Source organism: Haliotis asinina, chromosome 3, assembly GCF_037392515.1.
Source record: "Haliotis asinina isolate JCU_RB_2024 chromosome 3, JCU_Hal_asi_v2, whole genome shotgun sequence".
In the NCBI taxonomy this organism is placed as follows: domain Eukaryota; kingdom Metazoa; phylum Mollusca; class Gastropoda; order Lepetellida; family Haliotidae; genus Haliotis; species Haliotis asinina.
Window position 1 is genome coordinate 32,717,232 of NC_090282.1, and position 16,863 is coordinate 32,734,094.

Below are 16,863 nucleotides of genomic sequence, written 5' to 3' on the forward strand. Positions count from 1 at the left end.
GGCTACCCCACAATACCAAGGAAACTTGTGAGCACTGTTACGTTGCAGACAAATCCTGGATCACGATCAGGCGAACCGGAGACTCACCCACTGTTACAGGTCTCTGTGGGCTGTGTGGTAGCCTAAAGCGTTCACCTGTCACGCCAAAGACTCGGGTTCGATTCCGCTTATGGGTAGAATCTGTGAAGTCCATTTCAGGAATTTTGATGGACTGCTCTTAAAAGTTGTGTAAAATTCTACTCACTCACTGACAGGTTTCTGGCACGCCACAAGGGACTCAGCTCTGCCATTTGAAGCAGAATCGTTTCCGAAAGCAGTGGAATGGTTGGCTCAAGACCATGCACGTTACATATTTACATTGGGCGATAGAATTTCACTCAGATTCATTCATGCCCAGAGCATTTGCCAGATCTTGAAGCTGAGAGGCATCATGAAGGAACAGTAGATTTTTTAAAGGAATGCAATGAAATATACCTGGATCTTCCCCGCATGCCCTGTCGACTCCATTCGGCTGGAAACGTTAACGGTGTTTCCCCAGATGTCGTAATGTGGCTTCCGGGCACCAATGACCCCCGCTATAACGGGACCGTGGTTGATTCCTGGAAGAGTATCACTGACATTTAAAGTCCGTGGATACGTTTCATGTAAAATTTTGAGAAATAAGAATAATGAAAATTAAATCCATGACATACTCGATTATGAATGGTACAATGCCGTGCCAAGACAAGACAATACCCACCTATTCTAAGAATGAAGTTGTTAAACGACTGTTCGTTTATTTTGTGCAGTGTCTCCTTCATGGCGAAAGCGAACTGGACGAGGTCGTCAAGGTGCTTCCATCGCTCGCGTACACTAGAGCTCTGGAAGTGTAGAAATAGCGTTATCAGGAGACTAGCCTATTTCCTCAAGAGACATTTCCAACTAAAGTACGTTCCCAGTGCTTCTAATTACAAGAAGGGGGTAAGGAGGACTAGGAGTGAGAGAGTGAATTTAGTTTGATGCCGCACTCAGCAATATTCAAGTTATGTGGCAGCGGTCTGGAAATAATCGAGTCTGCACCAGACAATCCATTGATCAACAATATGAGAATCGGTCTGCGCAATTGGGAACCGATGACATTTGGGAACCCCCCGATCCCGTTAGTTGCCACTTGCGACAAGAACAGTCACCCGATTTGGGTTGATGAAGGTCTATCCTACTCCGGATCTGCACGGGTCGAATCGACTAGGAAAGATCTGGCTCATGTAAATGGTTATATTTATGTTTAAAATAAAGTTACCATAAATCGGTCTCAGAAAATGCAAAGATGGCAAAAATGGTAACTTATTTTCTACCCTTGTCTGCAAGATCTGGGTTCGATTCCCCATGTGTGAATCCTATTTCTGTCATTTCTGTAACATCATTTATGCAAACATTTGAAAGAGTCAAAGAAATTGTACAGCTTCTTTATAGTTTCAGTATGTCTCACACAAGCTCTGTTGCATTTGATGTGTCAGTCTATCCAGAGTCCATACAATAGAGCATACAGTAAGTATTATCTCGGGTTTATCCCACAAACGGACAGGAAGTTATTTAATACATATCAACGGGATTTTAAGAGAGCTTCAAACTGTCTCGCTGCGCTATCTACCAAGCCAACGCTTTTGCCATTTAGATGCGTTACACCAAGCGTTACACCAAGATACGGCAGTGAATCAACAGCATGAGATATCAGTTGTTAACTAAAAGACTCGTCTAACAGTGTTTTGAAGGTGGCTATCTTTATTCTTTTTCTCTCCTCGTTATGCCGGAACGTTTTACTAAATTGGGATGCCATGACACTTGACGGGTCATGCGTCGTGGTATTCATATGAAAGAACGCATTTACTACCAAATACCAGAGAAGATGGCGAATCTTCACACACGATGTATGCTCACCTAGAACCTGTCCTGATGTCCACAAACCTATCGGTATCGTCGTAGTTTATGTCAACATTTGTGAAAGGACTCATGGCTATGCAAATTAAGGATTAAATGACAGATTGCAACAGCCCCACATTAAATTTACGAAGAGAAGAGTAGAATGGCATAGTGAGGTCAATTCAGTGTGACGTAATGCAACATGTCCACTTTCTACTCTAACAAGGTACCACAGGTGCCTTTGATCCTTTAGTGGAACATCTTAGAATTTGAGATAAAGACAACAGCAAAAGGCGTATGTATGTACATTGTACGTAAAAGTTCAAATTGGTTCTGATAGGTAAAAATATTGAGACATAAACTATTACTTACACGGAACAATAAAACCGTGTTTTAGGTGTGTGATCATTTGTTCACGATTGCAGTCGAGGGCCATATCCATGTAATTCGGCCATGGAGTGATATCCATTTACCCCTGTCATGGAGTGACATCCACTTACCCCTGTCATGGAGTGACATCCATTTACCCCTGTCATGGAGTGATACCCATTTACCCCTGTCATGGAGTGACATCCATTTACCCCTGTCATGGAGTGACATCCATTTACCCCTGTCATGGAGTGACATCCATTTACCCCTGTCATGGAGTGACATCCATTTACCCCTGTCATGGAGTGATACCCATTTACCCCTGTCATGGAGTGATACCCATTTACCCCTGTCATGGAGTGATACCCATTTACCCCTGTCATGGATTGACATCCATTTACCCCTGTCATGGAGTGATACCCACTTACCCCTGTCATGGAGTGATATCCATTTACCCCTGTCATGGAGTGATATCCATTTAACCCAGTCATGGAGTGATATCCATTTACCCCTGTCGTTGGTGATATCCATTTAACCCAGTCATGGAGTGATATCCATCTACCCCATCATGGGGTGATATCCATTTATCCCTGTCATGGAGTGATATCCATTTATCCCTGTCATAGAGTGATATCCATTTACCCCTGTCATGGAGTGATACCCACTTACCCCTGTCATGGAGTGATATCCATTTACCCCTGTCATGGAGTGATATCCATTTAACCCAGTCATGGAGTGATATCCATTTACCCCTGTCGTTGGTGATATCCATTTAACCCAGTCATGGAGTGATATCCATCTACCCCATCATGGGGTGATATCCATTTATCCCTGTCATGGAGTGATATCCATTTATCCCTGTCATAGAGTGATATCCATTTACCCCTGTCATGGCGTGATATCTAATTAATCTCGTCATCTAGGATAAAAAGATCACAAGGCATTTCATTGTATGCTGCGACAGAACGACCATCAATCCAATCTATTTTCTTTACTAATTCTGTGCTGTGTAACCATTAAGTCTGTGATTAATTATTTTCATTTTACTATACTCAGAAATAAAAATGCAATAATTGATCAAATAACTACATGGGGTCTATTGGTAGCATCTTTCCGATCAATCAACGCCATCCATCGATTTCTCTGAAGCAGACATCTCTTTTCCAGATGGGCTCTCAAGCAGCTGAGTGGGCACTGAGACTGACATTTAGCATAATTCTGTGATGGGCATTGTGAACTATACACAACACCAAATACATTAAAACGGAATTGGCCAGGGCTGAAACAAGGCTTCTTGCTGAAACCTGACGTCCTGAAATGGGACAATCAATTTCCCACTCACATCTGGTTTCTTTGAAGACGTGGATCTCTATGTTCTGTCATTTTCAACCATGAAAGTCTGTTGTAATGATTTTCCACTTAGTTACGTTTGTTTACTTTTTGCGCTATTCCTACCAGTTGATTGATGGCTAGATTAGAGCAATGGTTTCTGGTGTCAAACATGGAAGCAAGAACACCAAGAAATCGGATAACTGTGTTTCTGGTGTCAAACATTCAAGCAAGAACAACAAGAAATCGGATAACTGTGTTTCTGGTGTCAAACATGGAAGCAAGAACACCAAGAAATCGGATAACTGTGTTTCTGGTGTCAAACATGGAAGCAAGAACACCAAGAAATCGGATAACTGTGACCCTGACCAAACTGTTAGACATGATTCAGTGTTAGACTGTTAGACCTTGATTACCATGGAAACACCCAAAAATGACAGGTGGACTGACACTCTCAGTCAACATTAGTTTGGGAAAACGAGACATTCCAAGCATTTCCAACAGTACCAAATGCATCTTGCTATACCACCAGTAGACCTATCTTCTTTATTTCGCTAGCTACCTGGAGACTGCCATAGGTCTGGTCGTATGATGAACTAGACAGGTACAATGTTTAAGTAAGTACAGGTAATGGATTAGTTTTTTTTGGTAAATTTCTGTCAGCAATATGACAACATCATTTGAATTACCGAGAATGGTTCAGGAAACCAGGGTTAATGAGAGAAAGGGCACGTGCCATGGGGCTATGTTAAGGCGCCGTAACCACGTCAACTGACTGGCATCCTGGACCCTCGCGATCTCACATTTGTATCAGAGGTGGCTGAGTGGGTTAGATTACTGACTTAGTGTGCTGTCAATTAGTTGCCACACTCGGTGAGTACAGTTTCGAATCCCAGATTGGGAATTAATCCCAAAAGACAACAGAATAAGGGTATGAATCCACAAAGCGTTCGTTACAGGATCTGATACGGCTTTTTGAGAAAAGTTGCGCACAGATCAGAAAATGAGGTGGGGTTGTTCACAGTTCATTTCCACTCGCTTTCAGCAGAGTGTCAGTGGTAATTTAATAACTTTGGGGGGCAAAAATAGGGAGTGGGGGTCCCTCAGGATCCGCCTGTGGGTAAACCGTGGAGCTACGACTAATCGTAACGTCACAAAGACTTAGCGGATCAGGACTCTGTAGTGTATGTTTATATGGAATATACTTGAGTGCGGGGTTATACAAAGAAACAAACACACTTCATATTTTGTCATAATGCCCACTGCCGAGGATCTATTGAGCCCTGGATATTGCCCGTGTGTTCTGGGTTACCTTGGTAACCTGCACAGTTCCGGTCATTCCGCTAGCCGCCATGTACGTAGGACCGACAGTCTTGATCTTACATATGGAGGAGAAACGACGCTGTTCCAGCAGCTGCAAAAAGATATTAACATTTCAGTTCACCATCATTCGTAACTACTACCCTCACCTACAAGAAACCGGACTGGAACGATAGTTACAAATTTCAGCCATGCGTCGCACAGCAACAGCGTCTGTAGTCGATATATACTGGCGTGCAGTGTGAGTAAAGGTTTACAATGTTTTGACACTCTCACAACGGAGACAATTGGAAATGGACTTCACAAACTGTACCTACTTGGGGAACTGAATCCGGGTCGCTGGTGAGACAAGCGAACACCTTAACCACTATGCTATCCCTCCCCCCTTATAAAGACGGAAGTGAGAAACCTAATTTCAGTGTTGTCGCAAATGGGGCTATATTTTAATGCAACCAAGTTCTTAAATATTTACCTATGAGGTTGAACCCACCTAATCCATGCGCAAACGTGAGTGAACGATTGAGTGCTGCTTTACCCCGCACTCAGCAATATTCTAACTATATGGCGGCGGTCTGTAAATAATCGGGTCTGGACCAGACAATCCAGTGAACATCGATCTGTGCAACTGGGAACCGATGAATTTGCAATTGAAGCTGTGCGTGGAAAGAGAGAGATGCAGGTCCAAGAACTGCTTTAGTGGAACTACAAACATGCTTATGGTGCTGACACAAGCCTTGTTTTAACCAGGGACGTTAATCTACGATCAGCAGGTCGCGGTACAGATAAGGGACGCAACTCAGCAAAAAGGAAGACTGGAAGTTGTTACGAAAAGGTTTACCTTCGTGGAAATTAAATAAAACGAAAAAAAATATATGTAAGTTATTAGTGCGAATATGTTCTCTTTATTAAATCAAAAAGACGTATTGGAAGGACAGTAAGATTCCTTTCAGTGTTACTGTCAAGTAGCATGTTACTATAGTGTTTTAGTTGTAGCACATACACATTTTGGCAACAAATTGATCAGTTATATTTCCCACCTCGTCGTAGTCGGAGATAATTTCGTTGAGGAACCGGAAACACTCAAGACCGTTGTTGTTGACGGCGCTCTCGTTGTAGAAGTCGTGAAAGTTGGGGCAGGCTGCGAATATCACCCCGACCTCGTCGTAGGCGTGGCTGTACAATTCCTACAATGCACAAAACGGGGTGTTATTAGAAAGTGTTGTTAGAGTAGTAGTAGTAGTAGTAGCAGCAGCAGCAGCAGCAGCAGCAGCAGTTGCTGTACGACAACGACAGAAGTCGTAGTTGGTTACATGATGTAAATGAATGGTGATATGTTGAACTTGATGAGCATGTACACGTTAGTCTATATTCGTTGTTATTACCTATACATATCACACCTAATGATTCCAAAAAGCGCCATCCAAGTTCAGAACAGTGTAATTATACACAGCACACACATTGTCCCAGAATACTACTTGTGTAATATACAACTCAACAGATTTAAACTATCCTCAGCGTAACACATGAATCCCTCTAAAACCACTGATTAAAAATGAAAACTAGACTTTGACATCGTGAGATCACAAAGAAGGCAATAAAATCTATTAATCTACCGTTCTCATGGCATTCGTTGTTTTCAAAAATTATTAGGAAACTAATTACGTCATCTTTCTTCTGGGAACCTAAAAAGTCCTTTGCCACGTGACCCGGAAGTAGATTGTAGACCAGAGCCTCGTTTTTCATCCTGAGCAATGTTACTTGTTCCTTCTGCTTGTCGGATATCTCGGCCAAAAGGAACAGGCTCCGAGAGGTAGAGTCCGTCTATGGGGAGATAATTCAAGTAACTTTACCATTTTTTTAGTTAATGTGGCGAGACACGTCCAGTTACTGACACCGAGAGGATCGCTCAATGAATTGAAATAGGATGACATGCAATCAAAATGTCATAGAGCCTGGCCACCTGATCTACGATCTCGCACGACAAGTGGGGCGGCGGTGGGGTAGTCTAAATGTTAACGTAACACTGAAGACCCCGGTTCGATTCCCAACATAGGTACAATGCGCGATGCCCATTCCTGGGATACTGTTGGAATATTGCTAAAAACAGCGTAAAACTAAACCCGCTCACATATAGCTTAACTTACCCGCCTGCAGAAAAAGATTACAGCAACAGCAACCGCTGTAAGCGCTGCTGCCAATCGGTACTTCGACGGCAGAATCACGTGGTCCCTAAGAAAAGAGGCACACACTATAGCATATTTATTACTCTCTTAATAATGTATCTGCAAACCATGCATTACAACCTCAAATCTTGAACAGAAGCAAAGAAGTCTCCAGATAACAGCTGAAGATATACCGACAAGAAACCAGACACTTCTAAATATGAAATATAATACACTCTTCAAAAAGAGGAACGCCGAATGAATTCAAAAATGATACTTTATAAGTTATCACATCGTGTCGAGGGAAATACAGTGTTTTATCAGTCCCAAGTAAGGTTGTAAGGGAATACAACATATAGCTTAACTAGTAAGGTTGTAAGGGAATACAACCTTACGAGGGACTGATAAAACCCCGTGTTTCCCGAGACACGATGTGATAACGCATTTATCTAGCTGATTGTTTTCACTAAATCCAAACAAAACAACACGCATCGAATCGACTTGCTGCCATGTTGACACCAGCTAATCGTTTGACCTCGTTACTAAAGGCTTGTCGATGCACGCTTTTCTCACTTCGCGTCGTCACCGAGGCGTAGTGGGGTGATATGACTTTCGCAGCGGGAGTTTACGACTTTTATACTCCCGCTGGCAGATCGTGATGGATGTACATGGTATTTTATCAGAGTCACGTGGACCAATCAAAACTCGACATTCTTACATGAGGCTAGATAAGGCTGAGGCTACATATGTGTATGTTTCATACACATATGTAGAGTTGCACATTGTTTCTGGAATGCTTTAGAAGATCATCCTTGACCAAACGCAATCAAATATGCTTTGAACGGTTTTATCAATCAGGATTGTCATGATGTTCGTGGATATAATGCAGCAGGAATATCAGGCACAATGATTGTTTCTCAAGTGCAAAGCATGAGTACAGCATGTGACTATAAAAGACCCAAATGAATCTCACAATTTCATCCACGATCTTTGCAAGTACTGCACACGAAAATGGGACGTCTCAACGCTGCCGATCGAAACCAAGTATTCGGACGATTGCAAGTTGTCGAATCAAAGAGTGAAGTGGCAAGGAACTTCAACGTTCATCCCAGGACAATAACTCGATTGTGGGATCGATTTCGTCAAACAAATTCGACAAATGATCGTCCAAGATCAGGAAGACCTAGAGTCACCACACCTAGCCAAGACCTGTACATCCGGGTAACCCACCTATGTGAGCCCCACCGTAGTGCCCGGGACACAGCACAAGAACAGTTTGGAGTCGATCAGACAATCAGGAATCGTCTCTGAGAAGTACGAATACGGGCCAAAAGTCCTCAAGTTGCCCCCTCCTTGACACAACTACATCGACGTCGACGAGTGAGATGGTGTAACACGGTGCTGCCATGGAACCTGGCAAACTGGAGGCGCATATAGTTTAGCGATGAGTCCCGTTATCCTCTCAAGCGACGTGATGATAGAGACTGTGTTTACAGACGACGTCATGGACGTTTTGCTTTTAACTGCATCAGACAGGTGGACAGATTCGGTGGTGGAAGTTGTATATGTAGGGAGAGATGTCATACACCCGCAGATCGGAACTTGTGTTTGTGCAAGGCAATCTGACGACCAATCAATACATCGACCAGATTCCACTTTGTTGACCGTCAACGGCAACTCTTCCAAAGGGGCAATTCCAGGCCCCACACAACACGTGCCACCGTGGACTACCTTGCCAATACCAACATCAGTACCCTTCCCTGGCCCTCTAGATCCCCGGGTCTAAACCCAATCGAACACTTTGGGGTGGGATCAGATCGATAAACGGATACGTCAATGTCGCAGTCCACCACAGAACCTTAAACAGTTGTTCCACATGTTGCAGGAGGAGTGGAGAAGGATTCCACAACAAAACATCCAAAGACTGATTCAATATGTACCCAGGAAGTGTCGGGCAGTGGTAGCAGCTGGAGGTGGTCATACGGAGTACTGACTTCAACGCCACCTGGTGGACAGCAGTAATGACTGTGATGACTGTTAGTCTCACGACATACGGACAATACATTGCTCCACAAAATTTCATTCATGTACCTTTGTTTTCCGCTGATCTACACGTCCTTGTTTAAAACCAAATTTTCACTAATATTTGGGGTATGCGTTTCTTTTTTGAAGAGTATATATTATTACAAATTATAGTATTATCACAAACATCATTACTCTGCATTATCAAACCATTACTAGGTAAGAACAGCCTCCAAAATTATGAGACTTTCAGTCAGTGTATTTTTCAAGTACGTAATTGTATCGTTAAACAAATCACAGCGAAAAAGTAAAAACTAAAAGTATAAAGCTAACAAGAGTACGTTTAATATTACAGTTTTGTTTCATTTCGAATCATGCTCGATTGTTATTTTGCGTTATAATAATGCCCTAAACCCGTGCGCTGCTGTTACTTGCACTGTCATTCTCATCAGTTATCAACAAATCACAGAATGTCCTCGCTAATGAGGATGAAAATAAAGACCAGCAATGCCTCCTTGAACTTGATCTAAAGTCAATGCCAGATACAAGCTTCTCGTGATATATATAACTGCTCACCTGAATAATGAGACAGTTGAAGATAATCGTCCCAAGGTCAAATACAGACGGCAAACACAACAAAGAGTTTACAATCTAGCCATGATAAAGCCTGCGTCAACTGTTTCTACAACTGACTCGGACAGCGATGGGTTGGTTATCCGGTTCTTCCGTACTTATCCTTTTTAATGAACCGAGTAAAGATCTTTAGGATGTTGACTTTCCTCGGGGACCTGCACATGCTGGTCTGCGTGGAAACGACAGGGTCGATAATTTGGCAAATATTGCTGTAGACTTTTTAAGTGTCAGAAAAGGATGCCACAGGCTGACCTTCCCCTACAGAATTTTCTACCGTTCGCTAAAACAAAAAGGCAACGACCATGTGTGTCAACATAAATAGTACATCGTCTTTATGCAATCGAGTCTTACTGATGATGTCCAAACAGATAGCAACAAGGGGATAGAAGGATCTTCGTCTAGGGTAATGACTTTACAAAAATACATCCAAGCTGCGCCGGGACACAGTTTTAAGATGCTGCCGACTTCGACCCAGCTCTTTAAAAAAACTGCAGATTTTTGCGACCAATAAATCAACCTGTACATGTAGTGCCCACCATAAGTTTTCACAGAAATGTGACCCAACACAAGATCTATAGCAGACCCAGGGACTGGCACTTATCTCGAATACTGCTTGGGACATTGCGGTGTTCCCAAAAAACACAGTACAGTTTGTAACAATCCTGAAAATGTGGCCCACTATATACTGACAGAAACAGATGAATCTCATGCCGAGTCTCTTAATGCTCAATATGGATCTGTCATTTTCCGAAAAATATGGTGAAGAGATGATCTGTCATGAAAAACAGAAATGTAGTTTTTGTCTTTACTGACCGTGTGACAGTTTCTTAACCAAAAACATCAGATTTTGTAATCATGGACCAATGAACTTAATATACCCAAATATCTATGAAACATTTAAAGAGTATATGTTCAGCGTTGTTTAGTTAAACAGGTCACAGAAACGAAGCTATTCTGGCGAATGTGACCAAGACATTGACTAAATAGAGTGAGGACATAAAACACTGAAGTATCAAGGATGGCTTTTAATGTAATCCGTATAGTTTCATATTAAAGGCACAATGTCACGCTTTTTCAACAATGCTTTGGTCTATAAATAAATACACACACACACACACACACACACACATATATATATATATATATATATATATATATACATTTATTTGTGAATAAAGTATAATTATGGTTGATAGTATTGGCGACAGAAATGCAATGATTTTAGAGAAGTATGTCGTTATAGTGTAGCCTATAAGTTCATAGTATTAAGGCCATATAGCCTTATTCCTTATGTATTTTGCTGCCCTGACATTCTCACCAGTGAGCTCACCTTTCATACTGGCTGTAGACGGAGATGTCGTAACTGTCAAACAACTGCGGCATTACGACGACGTCTAAAACACAGTACAGGGTTGCTATGGAAACCACTAACACCACTTTCACAAACTGTCCAATCTGGACGAGACTTGCAATCCCCATAAGGACGAGAGTTCCGGTATGAATGAAATAAGGTGGGTATTTACACGTGGGATCGGATGGCAACATCCACTTGTTACTGGTGCTGTTTGCATGGTTGGTAATGGCGCACCCAAACTAGAAATAGAGAGAAACACAAATTAAATTGACAAGTACACCGAATAGTAGACCAACGTGTGAGAAAACACAGCTGATGAATATGTATGAAAAGATTTTAAGTGAAAAAGAAAATATTCTTCTCTATCCCCGCAAGTGTCTGTATGTGGCGGGGATTAATAAAATTATTTTGTTCGTTTGTTTTCGTAAAGGCATCTCAGACGAGTTGGCGTCAAGACCTACGTCACATGATAATTCAAAACAAACTTTTACAGTGGACCACATTTATATCGCCCCGACCAACGAAAGAAGAAAGTAAACGTTGCTAGAACAGGAGGTAGTAACGGAATTCTAATACAACTAGCGTCTCCTTGTGCGGTAGAGGGATGCTGTTCTGCTGTACGATGTGCGTAATCCAGGGAAGAGGTGTGGCCTTTTCCATATAAAACTCATTTCAACTAAACTCCGAAAAGTGGTTTTAAAATAGCCGAGTTTGATGTATTTGCGACAGAACTTCTGCCAACCTCATCTCCCACCCGTGCTGTATCCTGGCGGTATTTCTGGGTATGAATCAGGAAGCTCAAAAGTTTGTACAGTAGTCAGATACGTTATCTTGAATTCTCACAGCCCATCCATTAATGTTACACACACACAAAACAACAACATAACCCGAGTGAATGAGTGAGGTTATTTTTAAGCTGTTTTCAGCAATATTGAAGAAATATTACGGCGGGGGATATCAGAATAGGGCTTCACACAGTATATTCATGTGGGGAATCGACCCCAGGTCTTTCGTGTGACGAGCGAACGACATAACCATTAGGCCACCCTCACTGCCCCATAACCTGAGTTTCATATCAACTAGTTTAGAAAACAAACCATATGTCACACACAGTCGATAGTCATTAGGCGCTTGGTTTACAAAACTAGTCAGATAAATGCCCATCGTGGTTTCCATCGGAGGCGACAATTAGTCCATATAATATGTGGTATGGATCGCAGGAAGCACCATCTGTACAAGGAACACTCCTAGACCACACACGTTCTGGGTTTAGTCCGTCACCTGCGTAATATCCGGGCACTAGCTAGATGTCAATTTCAATTAAACTTACAGGGGTCGTGGGGGAGCTTAGTGGTTAAAGCGTTCGCTCGTCATGTTGAAGAGCCGGGTTCGATCCCCCACATGGATACAATGTGTGCAGGTCAAAGTAAAAGTGCTTGCTAGTCACGTTGAAGACTCGATTCAACACATGGGTACAAGGTGTGAAGCCCGTTTTTGGTGACATCCCAAGTATACACCCATGTTTAATGCTGGCTAGACATGAAAGGAGAAAGAACTCCTCGAAGGGATGAATTTGAAACGAATGTCATAGCTGTGACGTTCACTTTAACTTTTAATGTGTTTCATCAACTGTTTCATACAGGTGACGTCTTCATGTCGTTTGTAATTTGAAGGTACAATCCAGTTGTCAAATATATACTTTTCTCAGCCAGATAGTTAATTTGTCACAACATATTTTATGACTTGTCTGAAACGCAAGAGAACGCTGTGATTCTGTGCAACAGCGTGACGATTCGCAGACTGCAACTGTGACACATAAACACTGATATCCGATAATGAACAGATGAGATGATATTGTTGTATACAGTTCGTACAACGCTTAATGATTCAATAACAGGAATACAAAGTAATATTGACCATATGCGCCACAACTGCCGACAGATTGGATAACGTGATTGCAGCGTGTAAAACGTGCGAATCTAGTTTCAAGATGGCCGTCTTCCAATTTGGTGATGACAATGAAGTGAGGGTAGCCGAGTGAGATCACAGTGAATGTGCTAATGCTTCTGAGGAGCGAACTTTACAATATCATAATCAAGCACAACAATAGATAAACAAACCTAATACCATCCTTGATCATAAATGAAAATATATAGATCGTATGAGCTGTTGGTGACCTTGCGAATGTCACAATGAAACTTCCAGGTAGTATAGTTCATTGAATTATTCCTAGAAGTGTCTAACAGCGAATTCTGTTGTTGTGTGGATAGATCTTAAACGGGACAAGCATTATAGTTAATATGTGCAGATTTCACATGGTGTTGAAACAGAAATTGTTATTGTGAAAACATTCAGACTGACGTCAATTTTAACATTATTAAAACCTTGTCACTAGAGTAGCCAAATTATGGGGTCAATGATGAGTTATTATTTGCCTCTGTTGAACTACGACTTTGCTATTTACTTACATTTTTACACATTATAATTTGCTCCAAATGTTAAATAATTTCATTCATTTAAATGTTGGCAAAAATTGAAAGATGAGAAAACATTTATCTGTTTATATATTCCAACAGGTAATGTGTTATGGCAACATGTCTACATTTACTAGACATTTAGTAAGACTGAGTGGTATTCTACGCCGCTTTCGGCAAAGTGACAGCTTCTAATAATGGAATTCGATCAACCATAAAATGAGACTTGTACAACGACAAACTCGCTATTCGGTCTCATCTGTGGGTTTGTTCGTAGGGAATATTAGTTCCATGCTCCTGTAGTATGGGTATAGAGCTATATACTTAAGGGACTGCAAAATATACTAGTCTGTTATTTTGCCATTCCACACGGTAAAGCATACCATGTCCACAACATCAGTGGCGGTGAGTACCAAGACCAGGAACCCAGTCCAAAGGATCCGGAGGACGATATTTTGTGCCACTCTTTCTGAGAGGCGCAGTAAACAGCTGGGACATGAATTCTGAAAGCAAATGAAAATTAATAACCAAATAACCCCTATTTGATTTTCATAAAATAACTGCCTTGAGTCATGAAAAATAGATTGCGATATTATCGTATTAATATGCTTTGTGAAATGCCATAGCAAATATATGGATCTTATGTGCTTTACTTACAGGATTGTGGTTGACAGCCATTGTAAATGTTGTCATAGCAACCAGTATCAGCATCCCAATAATGAATGAATACAGGACAAAGAATGTGCTGAAATTGATAGATTCAAAATGTTGTCAAGAAAACAACGCTTCTTTGCAAAACATGGACGTTTAAATATGGGTGAGTGAGTGAGTTCGGTTTTACGCCGCACTCAGCAATATTCCAGCTATATGGCGGCGGTCTGTAAATAATCCGTTTAAATATGGCAAACACTCGGACGTTCTTTACCTGGACTTTGGATACAGTTGACAGGCATGTATAATGCATCTCAAATACCATTCTGTCGAAGATTAATGGTTTTCTCAAAGTAAAACTTGGTATGGTTTTACTCCACTGTTAGGAAGCAACAGGCGCCGGCGTGACGTTCATCGGCGTGTTGGTCCAGACTCGATTCTTTATGCCACAAGGATATAACCAGGATAATCCTTGCCGAGGCGATAAATAACATTAACTCACGCACCGACTGACGTAACATAATGTAGACGTAACACAAACTTACGAACTTAGCACTTGGATCGGTTTCAGAAGCAATACTACGATCCTCCAAGAAAACAGAAATAGTGCTATGGAGCTGTACCTATTTCGAATATGCTGAGGCACTCATTATGAACAGGCAAGTTAAAAACCAAATTTGTGACGGTCTTGCATTTCTACTTTCTTTCGACGACAGGTTCATATGGTATAGATTTATTTTCGTTTAATTTGTAGATTGTTCTCGTTACGATGTGACCTTTAATATTAACTCACTCATTCACTCTAAACAACAGCCGTAGTTTTGAGGAACATACAAAAGGAACGTTCTGTGTGTGCGAATATAAAGGTAGATCGGATGTAAAAGAAGATATTTGGAACAGTTTTAGTCAGATATATACATACTATAGATATTATAGAATTATATTCTTACACAGGCAGAACACAAAGTCGGGCCAGAAACGTGAACAATGCGACCAAACACAACCCCAATGAAGTCATGTCGCTGAACTGTTCTCGTCTGCCTTGATAACGCGTCTCCAGCTTCCGGTCAACAAAGCGCATGCTCAGATGATGCAGTTGCTTGGAAACGCCCCTGTGAAAACAACCAGCGCAGATTGTATTACCACACACATGCATTATCAGGATCAGCTTATGCCAAACGTGTGTTATCGTATCCGTGCAAAAACGAGGAGACTCATCAGCGATTGGACTAACTAATATAGTCTCCCAGATATTGTTTAACTAATGAAGAAGATTCTAAATATGTTGGTTTTGAGCTTCCATTAACTGTTAATGATCTTAATGTTTTCAATTTGTAAAGATCGACGGTGACATTATCAACTGCCATTCAGAATCGACAGGAGTTTTTGGCCATCAGATCGTGACTAGCACCATGTTTATTCGACAATCATTTCACTATCAGCAAGCAATATCTTTCTGATGAGATATCTGTTCTATCAATCGTTTTAATAAACAAACATTCATACTGTACATACGAAAAAGCCCATATATGAAACATAGATGTACTAAGTGTCTCTCCACAGTGCTCAGTGTTATCATTCTCCGGAAGCGCTCACTTCCCCAGTACCTTACCAGAAGTACTCACGTCCCTCATTCCTTATCACAAGTGCTCACACCAGCCCGCTCCTCTCCCCAACTAACTTGTACCAACAAAAGTGCTCCCTCCTTTATATATGTTACCTACAGGACTGCTCACCGCACCCCATCCTTTATAACGTGTACCCACACATGTGACCCTGCACCCCAACCAGCTGCAACCCTTTACTCTCTTAATCACAGGGTCGCCTTACTGTTCATTGTCCCTTTCCAGAAGTGCCTCTTGAAGTCGCTGTTCTAGTTTTCCACCATCACTTCCAAGATCCCCTTCTTCTCGCTGGCCAGATGTCTGAAAAATAACATTATTTCTCTTTGAAGGGCATTCAGAAGTGAAATACATAAGAATGATTTTTATGGATATCAACTTCTTTATGTATCACCATTGGCTTCCATCCTTATCCCCAATCATGTACATCGTCCTTATCCCCTATCTGTGTTATGTAAACATATCCCATCATCTGTAATGTATTACCATAGGCTTCCATCATTGTTATCATAACTGTCGGCTTCCTATCAGTGCTTGTTTATACTGGCTTCCAGCTTTCGTTAATTCACTCCACTTGTTACTTTGTTATTGTTTTACCTGTACATATATAATATAGCTCTGTACCCCATTCTCATTCACCTGATGAAGGAGTAAGCAACGTTGTGTTCTCATAATAAAGAGGTTGATATCCATAAAAATTATTCCTAACATTATTTCTATTTAAAAAGACAGAAGTTAACCCTGAATCCGTGAGAAATGACACACGTTGTCTACACCACCATATCAGCTGAAAATGTAGACAATCGGGAGTTTTATAGTGTCTGTTAATTGGTTGCCATTTTTAAACTATTACGAAAGTAATAATTGATCACAGAAACAAGTAGAGTGCATCATATGAGCTGTCGCTTTCCTTATTAGAGCGTGAATAAGTGAGTTTAGTTTTACGCTGCACTCAGCAATATTCCAGTAACTCATCGAGCCTGGACCAGGCAATCCAGTGAGCAACAACGTGAGCATCGATCTGCGCA

At 41.4% G+C, this 16,863-nt stretch overlaps 1 protein-coding gene across 1 annotated transcript in view; it reads right to left on the reverse strand.

The window, feature by feature from the left end:
- Positions 1-16,863, reverse strand: part of LOC137276744 (adenylate cyclase type 3-like) — a 43,539-nt gene that overhangs the window by 3,579 nt on the left and 23,097 nt on the right. Inside the window, exons 9-19 of the mRNA XM_067808382.1 lie at positions 16,044-16,138; positions 15,164-15,325; positions 14,220-14,307; positions 13,946-14,065; positions 11,065-11,327; positions 7,062-7,146; positions 6,580-6,738; positions 5,955-6,101; positions 4,910-5,011; positions 740-860; positions 475-599 (exon numbers count right to left, since the gene is read on the reverse strand). Of these exons, the coding sequence (XP_067664483.1) occupies positions 475-599; positions 740-860; positions 4,910-5,011; positions 5,955-6,101; positions 6,580-6,738; positions 7,062-7,146; positions 11,065-11,327; positions 13,946-14,065; positions 14,220-14,307; positions 15,164-15,325; positions 16,044-16,138 (1,467 nt within the window). The remainder of the gene's footprint in view (positions 1-474; positions 600-739; positions 861-4,909; positions 5,012-5,954; positions 6,102-6,579; positions 6,739-7,061; positions 7,147-11,064; positions 11,328-13,945; positions 14,066-14,219; positions 14,308-15,163; positions 15,326-16,043; positions 16,139-16,863) is intronic.